This window comes from Melanostigma gelatinosum (assembly GCF_949748355.1).
Source record: "Melanostigma gelatinosum genome assembly, chromosome: 19".
Taxonomy (NCBI): domain Eukaryota; kingdom Metazoa; phylum Chordata; class Actinopteri; order Perciformes; family Zoarcidae; genus Melanostigma; species Melanostigma gelatinosum.
In genome coordinates, this window is record NC_136652.1 from 11062660 (window position 1) to 11082380 (window position 19721).

At 41.0% G+C, this 19721-nt stretch overlaps 1 protein-coding gene across 1 annotated transcript in view; it reads right to left on the reverse strand.

Moving 5' to 3' along the window:
- The window catches only part of rngtt (RNA guanylyltransferase and 5'-phosphatase), a 72924-nt gene that overhangs the window by 35384 nt on the left and 17819 nt on the right, over positions 1 to 19721 (reverse strand). Inside the window, exons 9-11 of the mRNA XM_079290803.1 lie at positions 15175 to 15310; positions 12733 to 12804; positions 4451 to 4615 (exon numbers count right to left, since the gene is read on the reverse strand). Of these exons, the coding sequence (XP_079146929.1) occupies positions 4451 to 4615; positions 12733 to 12804; positions 15175 to 15310 (373 nt within the window). The remainder of the gene's footprint in view (positions 1 to 4450; positions 4616 to 12732; positions 12805 to 15174; positions 15311 to 19721) is intronic.

Consider the following 19721-nt stretch of genomic DNA (forward strand, 5'->3'; position numbering starts at 1 on the left):
TTTGTATTATTGTGGCAGCAGCGCTGTTTATTCCAAAACAGGAGAGCAAGGATGTCATGTCATCCCCAAAATGGGACAAACAGAACAGACATACAGCAGACTAAAGACAGAGTGAGTGGACAAAAGCAGAATAAAGTCCAAAGAACATCTGATGAAAAACACCTGTTGACCTGAAACACAGGATGTTTGTTCCCTTCCTTGGAGGGCCCGACAAGAGCCGGCAAGCAGAACAAATAGAATGAGCCTCTCCACTCGGTGCCTGCCACATCTCCACCCGCTTCCTCTCCAGTGAATCAGACCGTTACTGTATGGATGTGCTGCGCATCATCAGATGTTGCATAATGTCTTGGAGGCTTTAAAAAAAAAAAAAAAGAAGAAAACAAAAAAAGCAAACCGAGGTACACAAACATTACCGGTAGTCATCGAGCCCATGTTGTGTTTCCCAAGCATCCCAAGCCCTTATACAACCGGCAACATGTTTCCCTCTGTGAGTGGGTGCAGCAGCAGAGAGAGGATGCAGGTGATGAAGAGCAGCGTGTTTTTGAACCTTACAGTGGAGGACTGGTGTACCACCAAGGCAGAGGGATGCTTTACTTGCAGTGTATTTCTCAAACTGAGTAGGACAGCAGTTGTGCTACATGAGATGTTTATCTTTCCCCGCCGAAGCGGTTTCCCACATTCTGCTGTTAATTATAACAAATAAGACGCTGTAGATTTACAGGTCAATAAGGCAGATTGTGTCATTCTCTAGTGAAAGGTGTATGAGAAGATTGTGAAGCAATAGAAACTCACATCTTCATTTGTATTTGAGCTGATAAAGAACAAGGCGTGGATTCGCCACAAACTAGATCAGGTATCGAGCTTAGATTCAGCACAATGCCAAAGCCTGACACATAAAGGAGGCTTTGGAGACCCGAGGTCATTACAGCGCTCCGCTAATGAGACACGCTGGTTTTATCTGGACTATACATATCTCAAGACTCTCGAGATCTGGCTGTAGCAACAAGAGAAGGACTATGAGGGGACATTTACAGGGATTCAAGGTACGTTAATAACGACTGAGCCCACTGGAGAGCAAGGGGAGTCAGGTATGGAGTCTTGTTATTGAAGTTACACACTCAAAATGTAATTCTGTCGATTTTGGATTCCACTCTCTGCTCTAATTCTACCACCCTGTCGTATAGGGCCACACGTGACACAGAACACACGACTATCATATGAGCGATAAGCCTGAGACCTTGATGTAGATAACGATAAGCTTCAACCAAACCACAAGCTTGGCACGGAATGATTAGGACTCTATCAGGGAACACACAATCAGAAAATTGAAATCGTTAAATGTCCGGATAGTCTGGAAATGATTAGCAAAGAACCTAAAGGTAGGTCGCAATTCAATTATATTAGACAAACTATTCACCTCTAGAGGGGGAAACCAGTTTGGTCACCGATGCACTGTGACAAATAACAAAAGAGGCTCATGTCAGACAGGTCACGGCTCACAACATATATCAGACATACTATAACAAACACAAAAACATATGCCACGAGGATATTACTGCTCAGCCACTAAATTGAACAACAATATCTTAATACAATCAATCAATTATTGAATAAAAGCCAACCACAAGAGACACACTAAAAAAAGAGGACGACTAAGAAAGTCAATATATATGAAGTAAAAGAAAAATACAATTTAACAGAAACGAAAGGGTAGTATTAAATGTCATTCAAAAGTTTCCCAACAAAAGACTTGCTGAACTGCTCTGTGGAGCATCTTGGCATCCTTAACGACGGTAGTCACTCAAACACATTCTAGACAAAGTGCCTGTCAAGTCCATAGGCTGCAGTCCAGATAGTTTTTTCACTACTTTGTCCCACTTCTCCAAGAAAATATTCTTTTGATGAAACGACAGCAGCAAAGTAGCTCTCAGCACAAGATTTTACAACAGTTTACCAAACAAAATAGGCACTCAGCAATAACGCACATCAGCGAGATTTCATTATTTTGCATTCAGTACATACTCTCTAAACCTTTATCTCACCCGCCGTGATTAGGTTCAAGCTCCATGAAAACACTGCAGTCTTACAAAAGTCTCAGTTTTCAACCTCAGTTCAAAAGGGTATTTCAAGATGAGATCTACTCTCAGTCTGTCACCTGAAGTCATCCGGGGAGGAGGGGTGCTATGGCCTCGGCTCAACTCCAGATACCGGCTTCATTTTCTATAGAAATATGATAAACGAGCGAGGGATATTAGATATTCTGTAAAAAGCAAGGATAAATTAATACCATCTAATTTCCTTGTGTAATTTTTAAATGATCAATTGTGACCATTAAATATGAGTTACATTTAATGACTGTATGCTCTCTGCAAAGGTTCGGCTTATTCAAACATGGTACGCTTTGACGAAGGTTTCATTTTCCAGAAGTGAACAGTAAGTACCGGTAATCCAATTTAAGATGTTACATATACAGAGAGCATTCCCCCCCTTAATGCGTTTCATATGTTGTTACAATACAACCTGGAATTAAAGTAGATCGTATTTGAATTTTAAAAGAAATTGCCAAGAGGACCAATTCTCTGAGCAGAACAATTCATCCAGTTATTGAATAAAAGCAAATGCAAATACAATTGTATGTCATTTACTAATCTGCATACATATTTTTTTTCATTTAATGATGACACAAATAAAAAGGAGTACGCATTGAGAGTACGTACTGTAAGTCAGGGTCACATCAGATAAAAAACACCCATCTCTCAAAGACAACGCATCCATGATTGAAACATAGGTACAAAACTAAATATGCAAAAAGATATTAACTGTGGAACAGACAGCACCAACTGAGTACCAAGTGCCATCAATTGCAGAATTATTATATCCACAAAATGCATTTTGCCAGCCAGCTCCATTCAACCTAGACAAAGGGGAAATTCCAAAATGTGTTATCTGGTTGACCCAATGTAGAATTTCTGTGGGACAAAAAGGGGTCTTTGTTAGATAATTGGACAAGTGGAGGAAGCATAAAGAATAAATGGTCACAATTGGTGGGAAATGGCGACATGCATGTGTAAGTGTCTGAGCTGAAAAACAGCAGCCTAGCCAAAGACAAAAGCCATCATACAACGCCAGTCTGTGACTGAAATATTCCTGAAAAGGACTTTCTGGTTGATATGCCATGAAGTGGTGGGCTGTGCTGCTATGCCAGATTCCAGTTTCCCCCTCTTCTAATGTCCCATACAACAGAGATATGACTGTATGGGGAGCAGATGGCAGCTGTACAACACAATAGAGCAGTCAGAAACCAGACATAGTTCCGGTGACTTAATTCCGAGAGTATCTTCATCAACATCCCCATCTGAGTCTTTTATACAAGTTCTTGGGAGGAGCGGGCAGCCCAGGGTCAGCCCAGAGGTAACCCCACTATTCATACTAAGAATTTAACAACGTACAAAAACACCAGGATATCGGTGTTGGCAGAGGAAGACATGCGACCACAACACAAGAAATGTCTAACGCGTCACCCCCTCTTCATATACTTTGATCTTTTGCGAGTGTGCAGTGCCAAGATTCCCCAACTGATCTTGGCTCGACCAAAACATCTAATTAATCCTGCTCCGACCGCCCACAGGCCTGGTGTTAGGGCACAAGTGCAGGCCTTTGAGGAAGGCTTAACGGCTGTTCAGAGGATAAAAGCGCTGCTGTCCTCAGCCTGTGACCAGCACAGTACGACAACATGAGCCGTGGTCATTTATTTTTTACTAGATGGAAAATGCAACAAAAATACGATCTGAAGCAAAAAAGTCCAGAGAAAGTAAGTGGATTAACATAAAAAATGCTTTATTCCTATGACGTTTTTTTCACATTAACTTATTAATACCTCATGCTGTATTCACACAGATATAAACAAAGATATAGGAGGAGCCAATCACTGACAATTGGCTCAAGAAATGTGTTTGACCAGTAACAGATACCTAATACAGCAAACCGCACCATGACAGTTGATGGGCTGTTAGAGGTATTAGCTACAAAACAGCGACTTGTTGACGGCCAAGAACACAACATTTAGAAACTGGGTCCTCCAGCTTGTTCCTAAAGGAAGAACCTGTGACTATATCTTGGTAGAGCTCAAAGTCTACGAAGACTGAGCTCTCACTCCAGGTATACAAACCTCAATGTCCTCTGCAGCATCTTTTAGGGTAAAGAACCGTAGGCCTGGCTCTAGGCGGAGGGATTGTGCCTACACCAAGGCGCTGGTTCATAAAAGTCTTTCAATTGCTCTCTCTCTGGCTCCTCAACGGAGACATTATCGAATCACAAATTTCATTTGTAGATGAGATAGTGAGTTATGTGTATTTTAATATCTTTGTGTGTTTTAACTTGGTCACATCTGTGAAATAAATGGGGAGAAAAATAGGTAAGAAAGTGAAAAGGATGCCTTTGTTCACGTTACCTTCCGTGCTGCATGAATGTCAAAGAAAGGTTTGTTTCGGACACTGAAGGGCTCCTTGGTTTTGTCAATCTGTCCAGTCTTCATCTTTTCCATCCGGGGTGAAATTATCTCCTTTGCTATGCATAACAGCCGGATATTGAAATCACACTGTCCGACAGGCTGTCCCTGAAACACAAAAAACAAACTCAGTCATCACTTAATGCAACCTGGGAACTCATTTAGACACGCGTGCATGAAAACTATGTGTAGTCTTTGCTATAAAGACATGTCATTTCAATATAAATACAATCAATAAAATACAGTATAGTCTTTATTTAGACTGCACTGTGCACTGCCTCCAGTATTACATTAACAGCAGACCTCTAACATACTACATACTAAATCACTTCTGGAAATTTTTTTACAAAATAATGAGCAGTCAATTCACTGCCATGGCAACATTGTTTATCTAAAATAAAAAACTTTAGTGAGTCATAAGACAGATATTTTAAAAAAGTGGACAACTAGACCTCAACACCAACTCTAAGTTATATTTAATGCAGCTTTTTGTTGGAATCCTTTTTATTGCATATAAAACTGTAAGTCTCTTCATACAGCTCGTATTTAAGAGATAAGATAAGATAAGATAAGATAATCCTTTATTAGTCCCTCAGTGGGGAAATTGCAGGATTACAGCAGCATTGCTCACAGCAAATAAAAATAAAAGATAAAAATCAAGTAATAACTAAACTAAACAGTGAAACTAATAAAATAGGACAGTAAATAAGAGTATTAAATATAAAAAATAAAATATACCAGTATATACAGAATATACAGACGGAATAAAAAATATAAGAGAATACTTAAACGTATTGGATATTGCACCAGGTGAATGAATTAAAGTGATTAAGTGATTAAAGTGTTCAAGTGTGTTAGTGATTTATAGCTACATCATAGGTGAGCAGAATGCAGGTGCCTACAGTAAACTAACAAGACCGTGACATCAGTTGAGCTCATGGGACTGTTACCACCGAAAGTACACAGTGCAGTGAAATATTCTTTTCCTCCCATCATTGGCCAGCCACACACAGTTGTTCTCAAAAGATAAGAACAGCGACCTCAGCCAGCCAGCTACAAGCATAACTGTATGAGCAGTTTTAAGTGTTCAATGGGGGCAGAGGACTTGTGAACCCAGTCAACTGACGGTCACCGCCACATATCTCTGTTGTTCAATCGACAAAGGGATTGAAACACATTGACTCACTTTTATCAGCACAAAAAAAGAAACCTAAAAGTAGAAGAAACAATATTTTTATGAATATTGCCAGATGGACACAGACTAAATGTATGACAACAATCTGACATTTAATATTTTGTCACAAGTTATCGGAAAGGAAAAGAAGGAGCTCAAACTCAACAACCAAGCTGCCATTTATTTTGCTGCCAAGAGGCTGACAAACTGATGAGAGGCAAACGCACTCTACGTCACCGTGGCCATGATGAACAGAGAAGCCTATTTTAAAATGCTTTCCGTGTATCTTCAAATCATTCTCCCAAACTGGATGTTTTCTTGATGACTTTAAAAAGGTAACTCTTTGCCCCTTTGAATAAAGACCTTGATTAAAAACGACATTATTAAAAAGGTATTTTACACAGTTAAGTATAATCTGTGATTACAAAAGGAAGCATTATAATCGTGAATGTGAAAACAGAATGGAAACATTTATGGGAAAATGTTTCTTCAGGGTATAGGACGCTTTCCTTTGGAGTTCCTCAGGGATCAATCTTAAGCCCCTTCATTTCTCATTCTCATCTATGTAAATTATATTGACTTACCGTAATCAACTATTTAGATTTTGTATTTATACATTTTTGACAGGTAATTATTAACAAAAATGTCAACACATCAGATTCCTTCTCCTCATATTTATTTACCCCTACATGTTTTACTTGCTGTATGCATGCTTTTACATGTAATAGTCACTGTAAGATGTGGTTACAATGAATTATTTTCATTCCAGATTTATCTCCCAAGTATTCTTTTAATCAGACAGACAAAGCATCACATATGAGAAGCTCGAACCAGCAAATTATTTGGATTTTGTTGAAACATTACAATAGAAATAATTATGAAAATGGACCAACGACGACCTGTTGCAGCTCTATTGTAAACCTTTCTTCAAAGCTGTGTGTTCAACACTGGGAGGGATACCAGACAAACATTTGGCTTCTTTTGCTAAGTTTACATTTAGCATTTTTGTGTGTTGTTTTTACCCTCTTCCAAAACATAAAAAAAAATAGAGTGTGAAACATTTACACCTTTATTGTGCCTACACAAGTGGGTTACGGATCAATATTTCCTGATCTATATCGAGCGGCACCGAGCAAGAAGGTGTGACTTGGGGGAATTTGTATTCTGCTCGGTTACAGTTTGGTAAATGCCACTTCTTTTCTCGAGAGCCTTCTGTGGGATTATTGGACCACAGAGGGAGGAAAACCATTCATTTTCAACGGGGATGAGGAGGTGGACGGACAATGATTAGTTAAGATAAGATACAATTAATAGACTGTACTGTCTCGTGAGTCACACAGATATTACACAAAGCAGTAAAAAAAAATAAAAAAAATCAGAGCAGTCTTATGTAAGCAAGTACAATGTTGAGCCTTAAAAATGACAAAACATCTTCAACCAGCTACTTTTCATATACAACCAATAAATGTGCCACCTGTGTGGAATTTAGTTGCTCATGAAAAGATTTTACAAAATTTTGAATTACACTAATTATGTCTTTAGAATACAGACACAACTAAAGAAATGTAGCAAGAGAATTGCATACAAATCTAAATTGTAAAATAAGAAGATTCACTCACACATTGTTTAGTTTGGGAGTTAACTCCAACTACCCTGATAGTTACAGAATGCAGACAGCACCCTGTAGGGGTGAGGCCATGGCTGGCTGAATTGTCTGTTACATTTCAGCCCATTAATCCTGCATCTTGATCTATTTGACTGTGGTAAAATTTAGAAAAATTAAAATGCCAAATATGCATCCACTTAAGGAGTTTATGGTCCAAAACAGTTAAAGATAGAAAAGGTATTGGACTAGCAATCATCAGGTGGCCTGATATGACTCCTTTGGGATGCCCACGTTGCTAACGCATTAGCCATAACGACATGATAATCGAGCAGTATGCCATGATTGTGTCTCTGTTTCAGAGTCAATCCGACTCCCTCAATGCAGTCATAACTCTATAACGAAGTTTGAGAAAGTCTCAATTCGGCATCACTTTGAGGACTTGTTTTTCTTTTTCAGTGTGACTGCAAAAAAACACAGAAAAAACCGAATCACGTTATATTCTACTGGAGCAACAGCTGGTATCATGTCCCACACATTCTGCACCGTCTGTCAGCCGTGTCATCGGGACAGAACAAGATGTACGTGTGGATGATTCAAGGCATGTGCTGTCCACGCCTGTTCAACAGTAAAAATGCAGACGATAAGAATCTTGTTCATCCAACTTTTCCGTGAATAAAGACCGATCGTATCAGTGAAATCACCTCAGAAGGTAATATGTCTCGATAGTTGCCATTTACTCGTTTGTGCTGCTACACTTTGACTTAATGTCATCACTGTGGGTTTGAGCTACGCCAGAGACAGAGTTTCAACGGAGCACACTGCACCATTTTTGACAAGCAACAGCAAAGGCTTTGGATACAGGAACCGATACTAATCTCGAAAGAAATGCCTTGATCTGCTCCGATGCTGATAGTGCAGCTCGCCCGAGGACACCGCCGCCTAGATTGCCTCCAATTACTACACATGCACTGCAAAGCTCACATTTCCAAATTCCATTTTAAAGATTCTAAAAATACTGAGTATTATATCATGGAACATGACTCAACAGATGCATTCATCATAAATGGAAAGAGTCAAAAAATTGTATTCAAGTCCAACAAGGAACGATTCAGTGCATGACCTACATAACCCCTATAATGGGTCAATTGAACTGTATGAATAAAGAATCAATATATAGATACTATAGTCATTCAATGTTAAAAACCAGAGAGCAGCAGAATGTGGAATAAAGCATTAGTCAGTGTGAGGCTCTAGAGACTGATGGATGCCCTCAAGAATACGGCAAAATAACTTGTTAAAAAGAGAAATCTGACAGTGTTGGGAATAAGCGTTAAAAGCTGTGCGACTGTCTGGGATGATTTGGAAGAAATTACATTATACGGCGCTGACGAAATCAGCGCTGGGACCACTCAACAGAAGCTTAATGTGCAGCTTCCTTTGGGATATTATTATTATTTTCTTTTCAAAAAGGCTTTCAGGCTGTTTTGGCCTGAAACTGTTTATAACCACATAATGCATCTATTTGCATCATAGCGTCCAAGCTAATGCACATGGAGTATCTTTCGACAGATATATATATACATATATATATATATCATCATATTATATTTCTTTGTTATTACTATGACTTCCTCTCTTATGCATGTCTATCCTCTATGTTTCCTTGTTCTTGGTGTTGAGCAGTCTGAACACAGCAGCCTTTTTTAGATCTAAATCTCAACTAACGTGAGCAGGTTGATCAGACGTTGCTCACAGGAGAGCCTCCATCTTTCTCATCAGACTTGACTTGTGTACAAATGTAGACTGGTAATTTATATCGACAGTCCATGTAGCCTACTTTTTCTGCTCCTTTACGTGTCACTTACTTAAATTAGGTAGCTGGGCTTACCTCTCAGTCTCAGAATGAAATGCATTTTACACACAGCAATGCGCTGTCAGATCACTGTGTTTGAACATACCGGTAGTTGAAAGATAATTTACAGAAAAAAAAGAAGCACTTCTTTTCAGAACACAATTTTAGATACTGTGATAGGGGTTGATAAGGAGGCACATTAGTAATCTATAGATAATGCAGTGCACACCACTAACAGTGTTGTATTTTCAGGCAATCAAGGTAGCATTACTGCCCACTCAGCTACATTTTTGTACAATTATCCCCACAATAACCTAGGGCTGGGCGATATGGCCTAAAAATAAAATCTCCGATTTTTTTACAAAAAATCCGATTCACGATTTAAATCGATTTTTTCCCCCACAAATTTTTGCAGATGACAGAAGCTGTTGAAAACAATTTTTTATTTTATTTTGTGATGATTTTCCCTCGTAGGTTGATAAAAATAAAGTGCAAACAAAACCTGAACATTGTAGAAAGGTGCCTGTAGTATACAAAAAGTATTTGGTCACTCTTTTGTTTGCCTGAATCATTTAAATATAAAATTAAATTAAAGATAACATTAAATGGCATTAAATAGTAGCCTTCCATTGTAAACAACTGTGCAAATGTAACTTTTGACAGTAAGCTTTTCTAACTGAATACACTGATACAAACACAGCATGAAATAAAATGTATGTGACCCTTTACCATTCACATTTTCAAAAGTCCAACATCTGATCTAACATCAACATAACATATTGTGCACAGTAAATAAGTGCATGTAAACAAAATCAAGTGCATTCACAACATAACCAACAGTATTAAACAGTAGTGCATGTTTTTTCTAAATATTTTTTGCCAGGAAGACAGCGTCGCTTGTGCTCCCGCGGTCCTGCTCCCTCCTTCTCCCACTCGGCGGCATGCCTCTTTGTTTGAGGCTGTTTGTTCTGTGTCAGATGACACGAACCCGAACCATTTCCAGACCACCGAAGACACATTCTTCCCTCTCTTAAGAACGAGAGCTTCACTGCTGGCCGCCATTGTTTTCGTTTGTAAACAATGCGCGCGCACTCAACTACGGGAACACAACGGGGGGAGGGGTGGGGGCGATTTTCTCGATTTTCAATAAAACACATCGCCTTAAAGCACACATTCGAATTAATCGATTAAATCGATTTATCGCCCAGCCCTACAATAACCGCCTTCTTTCCGTAATCAATCTTCACTTGTCCCACCACATGCTCAACATGAAAGACTGGTGTAGATAATCACAGGTAAAATGTGGATGAAATCCCCGCAGAGTAACAAGGATGTGTTGCAATTTATGAGCAAATTAAAAAAACGACCTTTACGTTTCCTGTAAAGCCATCGTTAGACACTGGTGGTGTTCACTGGCTAGAGAGCAACAATACCGTCGCACCAGTGTTGACCTGTCAACTCGTACCTTTTCTTATCTGGAGTGTGTCATAAGAGCTGTCTGTTGTCAAAGGGAATGATGCAGCCCAGAGACTATTCTTAGAGTGGAAAAGACCCGCAGAGCTAGACTGCACCTGCAGACAAACTTCTCAAGTGGAAGTAATTGGGGCTGGAGTCAGTAAAGCACTCCATACCTCCAAAGGTAAGGTTCCTTTGGGGATTTTTCACAAGCGTTTCTGCTCGGCTGTTGACGTGATTGACACAATTCTCTTGTCGAACTCTGCACCTAAGGTGAGATTTATTTTTGGCGACATAAAACAACAACGAGGTCAATCAAAGTGTCGGCACATTGACGGTGACGTCGAGTGAAATCCCCACACAGTTTTATTTCTAGATAATAGCTTTTCTACAGTCATGTCAAAATTAATGGCATAATATGTAATTGTTGTTGTGCTTTCATCACATCTTGTCAGTTCGCCCACAGTGGGGGAGCTGACAGGGACTGACGAGCTGCAACAACTTTCCAGAAAGAGAGAAAAAGAGCCTTTTTTATACTTTGCTCCTGCTGCATTTCCATCCTCGGTCTTAGGATGGAGCCTCGGTGCCAAGGAGCAGCCCACCGCAGACAATGGAGAAGGCTAATAGTGGTCGGCTGGGATCAATAAAACAGTGCTGTATTGATGGCTCGGGGAGGGAGGGAGGGGGGGGGGGGGGGTGGCAGCCATGTGGAGCTGCTAACCTCTGCACCATCTTACGTTCCCCTCGCCGCTGGAGCCTTTATTGAGCCACTTGCTTGTCTGATCAATGGAGAAAAAAAAGGAGGCACCAGCCAAACATGATGGCAGGAGTAACCCCCTCCTCCCCCTCCTCCGGAGGTATTCATCAAGTTTTTAGAAGTCAGACAGCTGAGGCTTGCTAAGAGCAAACCGGTGGCTCATTTGTCAGGATCGGTTGAAGGGACGAATTAATTTACTGTTTGGAAAAGTGTTGGCAATTAACAGCCTATTAATGTTATCCTGAGGCGGCCCTCAAGAAAAATGGCCAAGTCACAATAATGTATACAGTGGAAACATCTTGTAGTTATTACATCTGTCCGGCTCCAATTGATTACTTTCATGCACATGATTATTATTAAAAAGATATACATGTGTTTATCTATTTCTCATGCAGATTACCATCAAATCGAAATTTGTATATTTTTGACATTAACATAAAGTATTTAAAGCGAGAGCTTCACTATTTACTGAATAATATGACTATATGAAGGTAGCTGTGGAACCATGTTGCTGCTGCAGCGCATTGGCTTGTTTTTCATTGAGAAAGAAAATGTACATTCTGTGTGTAAAAATATTTGAACAGCATTTGTATAGGACTGATTCTGTGCCCGGTTTTTTGATAAATACAAGCAGTTCCTAACCGTAATCAGTATAAGCACTTTACACTGCAACAGGAAAAACATCCTATTACACATAAAAGCCAATTATGTACAGACGCAGCAGGAGAATTACTGCTGCTCAGCTATAATGCATGTAATGGACTGAGGATCCGGTTCACTTGAACCCAATACAGTGACTGACAATGGTAAAGGTTTGGATTAATATTGAACAACATTTCAATGGAGCTCAGCAAAACCAATGATAGTGGTAGAAGCACAAAGACCTCGCTTATAAATAAATATCGAGTGTGGGTGAGACGTGTTCGGCCCCAGTGTGGTGCCTCGGGGAAGGCTTTAGTAAAGCTTAGTGCGTGTCAAGGTGTGGGGGGGGGGGGGGGGGGGGTCAAGCAGAGTCATGTGCTTCCCTCCAACAGGGCTCTGCTGCCTGCTATAGAGCCTTGAAGGAACCCAACGGGGAAATCCATTATTCAGACTTCAGGATGAGCAAACCCCATCAAAGCTTTCTTCTGACGAACAGCTCGCACCTTGCACTGGTTACGTATGATAGATCACCACCGCAAAAAAAGCAACAACTTCCTCTGCTGAACTAGACCCTTGTTAAGAGTAAATTAAAAGGAGGGGGCAGAAGAAGCTGCTGATAGACCACGTATTGCTTCCAATGTTCTGTTTGTTTATGATGTCTGATGACGCTCAGGTTTTTCTCAGGAGCCATGGGTCAAAGGAAAGACAACACACTCTTAAGCGGCCGGGGGCTACTCACATTGAATTTGATGATGTCGTATATCAAATAGCGGGGGACGGGCTGCCCGTTCACCTTGTCGATGATCATCTCCTGCAGAGATAAAGGCAAGAGAAATGTATTGTTGTCATTGAGGTAAGTATACACGATTGAGAGGAGAAGATGTACAAAATGTACAGAAAGATCTGGGCAGTCGTAACATCACACGTGGTTCCTCTGTAAAAGTAGTTATGGAGAATGAAAACAGTGGGACACCAGGGGGTGAGCGCTCTCAAGAGGACGCATGAGTCAGAGAGGGAGATGCATGCAGCGATGAAGGGGATAGAAAGGAATTAGGGAGGTGGGTGTGTGTCCAACAGACACATAGGAAGCATCCAAAGAACCGTTACACAACCAGGCGATGTGGTGACGGCACAGATGCAGACGTCACCGCCGGTAAAGTAGTGCAAGTGAAAGTAGGGTGCTTCACCTGGTAGGAATATAAAAGCGAAGCAGTATACATTTAGCGCACGACAGTTATTCCCCATCCCCTCATGAAACTTTCAGGTGACTAAAGGTGCTCTGCTGCTGTAACTAATGTGCAGAGGGTTAGCAGGTTAGAAGTCGCAGAGAGGCTTGGCCATTACAGAAACACTTCGACAAATGAACAAACAAGGCAGCCTTGAGGTTGGATGACGGGTAGATAAGCACCAACCGATCGGACAGGCCATTTTTCAGCTCACTGGACAGTCAGTCTCATATTTCTCATATTTGTTTTGGGTGGTTGTTTAGAAGTTCTTCAGCTTGAGCGAAGAAGACACAAAGCTCACAATTTGTAACAACTACAAGTCCAAAATAAGCCGTGGAGGATCAGCAGTAAACAACTTACTTTACCACTCAGTTATTATATTCACTCCCATGCATGCTGCTCAGAGTAAACGTGACTTATCAACTGTTTAACGTTCTAACACTGGGTCTCGGTGCATCTCTATTGACAAGAATATACAAAAATGAATCAGATGTGTTTTGAATGTGGAGGAAAAGCTGCTTTGCAATCTGGAGTCAAGACAATAACTTGTAGTAAACCATCAACGTAGTGATAGTATCGTCACTCATCGGCTTCAGACGTCATGCAGCTGAAGCTCGTGCGTACGGTCTGCACAGTCCCACATTTTGGGCAGATGGCAAAACATTTATATTTAGCTACAGGTGCTGGGACTTTGGCATTAGCTTCACTTGACTCTTCAAACTTTTGGAATTTAGCTCACAGACTATTCGTAGTGTGGAAGAATGAACAATCATCAATCAAAGAAAAATATTGTAGCATTATACTGGCTGACATCACTTTAAAAGACCAAACAGTACATTTCCAAAAGCCAGACCGGAGTGGCGGCTGCCATCACCATGCATCTGGTGCACTGAACCGAGAGCGGCAGATGGATACATCAACGTGGCCAAAAGAAACCGCCAGGAATTCCATCTACACTGCGCACTCATCCAATATTGGAACTCACGTTGATGTAAAGTTCATTAAATGCTGTACAATGAAAACAACGCGTCAAGACACAGACCAGTGCCTTTGGGCTAAAGATGAAACATATCAGACAACACAGCTGGGCTTCTTCAGGGCTCGCCACACAGCCTCTCTGAACCGAGAGCCAGAAGCGTCAACTGATGAATAAACGAAGCCAAAACAAACCTTGTAGCAATCTAAACACACGGCTGCACCGCTCCTTCAAAGTAACAGTAACGCGCTGCAATTAGATGTCCTGCCTGATGAGGAAACTAAAAGTGCGCCGCATCAATCAGCAACTGTTAAGCCAAGAGGAAGCACTTAGCTGTTTTACATAAAACTGCTAAACTCTGACGAAAAACAAGGCCAGGAGCAAAACAAAAAACAATCACCGGCGATGTATCCGTCATCTCCCCGTACCGGAGTATCAAACACTAAACACTGCCAGACATCGATAATCAAATCTCGGCTGAGATTTCCTTTTCCTGTGTTTCCAGTTAGTGTGATAATAACTCACACGTGTGCACCTGCTGCTGCCGGCGAGCTATGCGACCTCAACAGCACAAGTGTGCCAATACAAGTCTGAGCAGAGTATTACAGGTGAGGAGAAGTCAGCGACCCCCCGTCGTCTCCCCGCTGAGCATCACAAAACAGCACAGCGTGGAAGAGTAACAGGGAACCGTAAAACATTTCACTAGCCGTTTCTTCGGGACACGGGTCTTTCACAGGCGCTGCTGCACACTGAAACATGATTTTCTTTCACCTAAGGTTTGGCAAGTGATGTCAATTATCTGCAAGACTGTGCGGCGGGGCGGCAGTGTGGCAAGGTTGGAGATGGAGGAGACATGCGCTTTCAGTCAAGGGAGAGACAGCTATGGGATCTTTTTTTAGGAAGCAACTAGAGACGCCAACGTGGCACAATATATAGCAATCCAATAGGAAGACAAGAATTAGGAAGGACAATGACTCACCCCATCCAGCAGAGTACTTGATAGGTGGACGCGTGGGTCCTTCCGGAAGGGAAACTCGAGGTTCGCCATGTGGAAGATGGTGTTGTCTCTGTCGACCATGAATACTTCATTTTTCCCGTTGATCAACATCATGTACCTGCAGCAGAAGACGGATACATTACACGCTATCAATCATTTGTTTCATTAGTGGTTGATTGAATTGATAGAACGCGCAGATGTTTTCAATTTCAGTCAGTGTGTCGGATTGATTTTCATTATGACACTTTATGAATACGTTCTGCTGACAGTGCATTCCTCCAGACAATTCTCTTGATGTCATTTATTTGGAGGACTTAATATGGCAATCACACTTAAAGGCTGAATTGCTGTCAGCGGAGAGAAACAACACTTAAGCTTTTGGTTCCACTCAGCAACAACAAAAACTGCACACATCTCTAATGTGCAAATTGGTAGTGTATAATTCAAATAATAACAAAAGACAAAGCTGTTAAGAGCTTTTATCATGTCTGAGAAGATAAGTAAGATAACCAAACGGATACCTGCTAATGGCATCTACCCAAGCAAACACTTTTCCTTTTATCCAGCCGTGCTTTGTGGGAACAATCTTTGCAAACAGTAAAACCTTGTTTTTTTTTTGGTTTTACTGTTTTGACTGCTTGGCAACAAATATACACACTTTAACCTCTCATCAGTACGGCATCAGTACTATACTAAAAAAAAAAAGTCGTGAACAATGAAAATTGCAAACAAATGATGTTTCTCTATTACAGTCGTCCCTGGTTGCCTTGCATCAACACAACAGCCTTCACTTGTATGCAATGTGAAGACACAGTAATCTTGTTGCAGTCATTGTCAGTGAAGCTTCAAGGCCTCAGAAATGGTATTCAGGACAGCGAGAGAGGACTCCGTAACAATAATTAGCAACTTCAAACTCCCTTTGGCTAAACAAATGCAATCCATTGCATTAGATCTACAACTTATATATTGTTGGTATTATTGGATTAGATTGCATTACACTGCAAGGCGGTTTACTGCTATTTTTTCCCATCTTATTCTGAACATTTCCCTGTTTTGGCTTCAGTAAAAATAAGTAAAACCAACGGGAGAAACTCCAAGGACTGCTGGAAAATTACTTTTTCACCCACGAGTGAACTCAATTGGAAGATTCTAAAACCTGAGAGCAGTGACTGCAAAAAAAAAAAAAAAAAAAAAAATAGCTGTCAAAATAGGCCAGTTGCCAGCGTGGGGTTATGATATGGGCATTTGGCTGGTATTAATTTGTCTCCGCTCTTCCTCTTCACTAAGCTCACAGGTGTGCCAGGTTGCTAAAGCATGAAGCACGGGCATTAAGACTTCTATCAGCCTTACACCTCCAGCTTCACTCTCAGAAATACTACAGTGGCCACAGAATATTCCTCAAATAACAAGGGCACACTTTTACTTTCAGATGTAATTATCTCTGGAGGCGTAAATGGTAAAGGTTGTCTGTTCACAGCTCTAATCCCATCTGATGAATTACATTATGAAGACATACAGATCATTTGAAACCCAATTCCAATTTCAAGGAATGCTCCTTCTGGGCATGCGCTGGCCAGTTTAGAAAGACGAGGCTAATATGCGGAATATGAGGTTGTGTCTGATTGGAACAGTTATTTGTAGGACGTCAGTTTGTTGATTAGTTACATCTCAAAAAGTTTCCTTTATATAAATAAGGGTCTAACAACAGATTATATACAGGCTTGGTAACAAAGATTTAATAATCCGGAAAGGCACGAAAAGCAAGCAAAGTGTCTGTACCAGATGTTTTTTGTTTGATCAATAGAGTCTGAGAATCACCGAGTTGGCAGAATTGACCAGGCAATTTCAAATGAGGGACAGAGGACTGACAAAATCCTTCATCCTCCGTTCTGTTTAGTTCCCAGAAACGAGCTGAAAAGATGAGCCACACCCAAAAAAACACAGGCACCATTGTTGCCTTTGTGTTATTCTCCAGAATAGTCTTCAACTGTAGCAACAGTGAGCATCCACTGCTGAAGGATCTTTATCCAACTGCTTTGTTGACACGGTCATTTACTGGGATTTCTATTTAGTCACATGTCATTTCTGACACTCAAAAAGCACAATCTTTATTTCCATAGAAATGTATTTGGTATAATGAGCGTCAGTGTGTAATATTAGCCCAGAGCAGTAGGCCAATAAACATGGCAGGGTCATTTTACAATATTAAAAATCCTTCACACATATGGAATCAAACTTTTAAAAGGTGTGTGACAGCCTGTTCAATTCACGACTCCAAAAGGCGGTGAGCAGTCAAGAAAGGTTCCGCTTTATGGAAATGTCTTCTGACAGGTCTTTCCAAGTCCATATGTGTGCAGCAACTTAAATAAGGCAAGCGTGTGAGGAAACGCATCGCGTGGTGAATGACGTTCATCTTTTAGATTAAAGACTTGTGAGAGGAAAACGATCCCAACTTTGAAGTAGTTCTATATCGTAGAAATGGGTAAGTAAGAGCTGCATCAGCAAGCATGGCTTGTCGCTCAGCAATCCGTGTCAGCGGAAAAATATCTGGGATCTCTAAATGTTATATTTACTCCTTTTTTTCCAAGCCGACGAGTTTCGTGACTCTAAACCATGATACGATCTGGACAGCGAGTTTTGTGATTTGCTAATTCAAACAAAGTCGTTTGTTGCTATATTAATGTAAAATGTCTTTGAAGCCCAACGAGACATCTTCATATATCTTCTGAATGCTGATCCAGAATGCTGCAGCTCGTGTACTAACAAGAACTACGAGGAGAGATCATATTACTCCTGTATTAGCTTCTCTGCACTGGCTCCCTGTAAAATCTAGAATAGAATTTAAAATCCTTTTACTTACCTACAAAGCCCGAACTGGTCAGGCTCCTTCATATCTTAAAGAGCTTATAGTACCATACTGCCCTACTAGAGAGCTGCGATCCAGTGATTCAGGGTTACTTGTGGTTCCTAGAGTCTTAAAAAGTAGGACGGGAGCCAGAGCCTTCAGTTATCAAGCTCCTCTTCTGTGGAACCAGCTTCCCGTTTCAGTCCGGGGGGCAGACACACTCACCACATTTAAGAGTAGGCTTAAGACTTTCCTCTTTGATAGTGCTTATAGTTAGGGCTGGCTCTGGCTTGCCTTGGACCGGCCCGTGGACAAACTGGTATAAGCAAAAACTACAGGGGGACTTCCTACACTGAGCACCTCTCTCCTCCTCTTCTTCACCTCCGTCTGTATGCATTGATGTCCCATTAATGCTCATTACTAACTTTACTTCTTCCCCGGAGTATTTGTGCTTTCTCGCCTCACAGGATGACCGCAGTTTTATCTGGACACTGGTTCTTCAACCAGCCATGGCCCTGCTGACACCTACTACGATCTTCATTATTAACATTATTAATCCGATTACCGATACCATTAATGCACAGTACTGATTTTGTCTCTTCCCCGGAGTCCTTGTGCTTCCTCTCCTCACAGGTTTCCATGGAGCATGGTTTCATCTGGACCCTGGTCCTTCCTCCTACCATGGCCCTGCTGACTCCAACTGCTAATATCACTTTTATTATTACTCACATTACTATTTCATATTACCGATACCATTAATGCACATTATTGACCTGCTTCTTCACCAGAGTCTCTGTGCTTTCTCGCCTCACAGGTTCCTGTGTATCCGGGTTTACCTGGACCAGGTGTTGCCTCCTGTCGTGGTTGTGTCATACATTGAATGTGCTGTAATTACATTGAATGTGTTGTAATTCACTATCCTGTTCTACACATGACATCATTGCACGTCTGTCCATCCTGGGAGAGGGATCCCTCCTCTATTGCTCTCCCACAGGTTTCTTCCTCTTTCCTCCCCGTTAAAGGGGTTTTTGGGGAGTTTTTCCTGTTCCGATGTGAGGGTCCCGGGACAAGAGGATGTCAAACGTGTACATATTGTAAAGCCCTCTGAGGCAAATTTGTGATTTTGGGCTATACAAAAATAAATTGAATTGAATTGAAAAACAGCCCATAACCCAAAGACAATTAGTTTACAACAACATAGAAACGCAGCGAATGCGTGGCTTTCTTCTGGAGAAACAACTTGAATAATTACCCGATTACCTTAATTGCACCGAATACATTTTCTAAATGACCATTTGATTGATTGACTGACTGTTTATTGCATTATTTTGTTTTCTGGTTGACGGGTTGGGTTGGGCTTATCTGGTGATGCATGCTGCTGTGAGCTCAGTCACATTGTAAATGACTTGAGTGTAAAAAAGTACAAATTAAGAACATCTATTTGCTATCTGATGGCTTCATTACACACCTCGTATGAACCCAATTACACTTGGTGGGCTGCCTGAACACAAAATACCAAAGTGGTAATAAGCAGGAGGAACAAATGTCCTAATGAGCAACCGCAGTCCCGCTCTGTTTCCAAAAGTTAAATATTACAACCAATGCGACTGGAAACGGAGGCTAATTATCTTGTAACGTAATGTATGCCAAAAAATAAAAAACAAAAATAAAAAAAGAGTAGGAA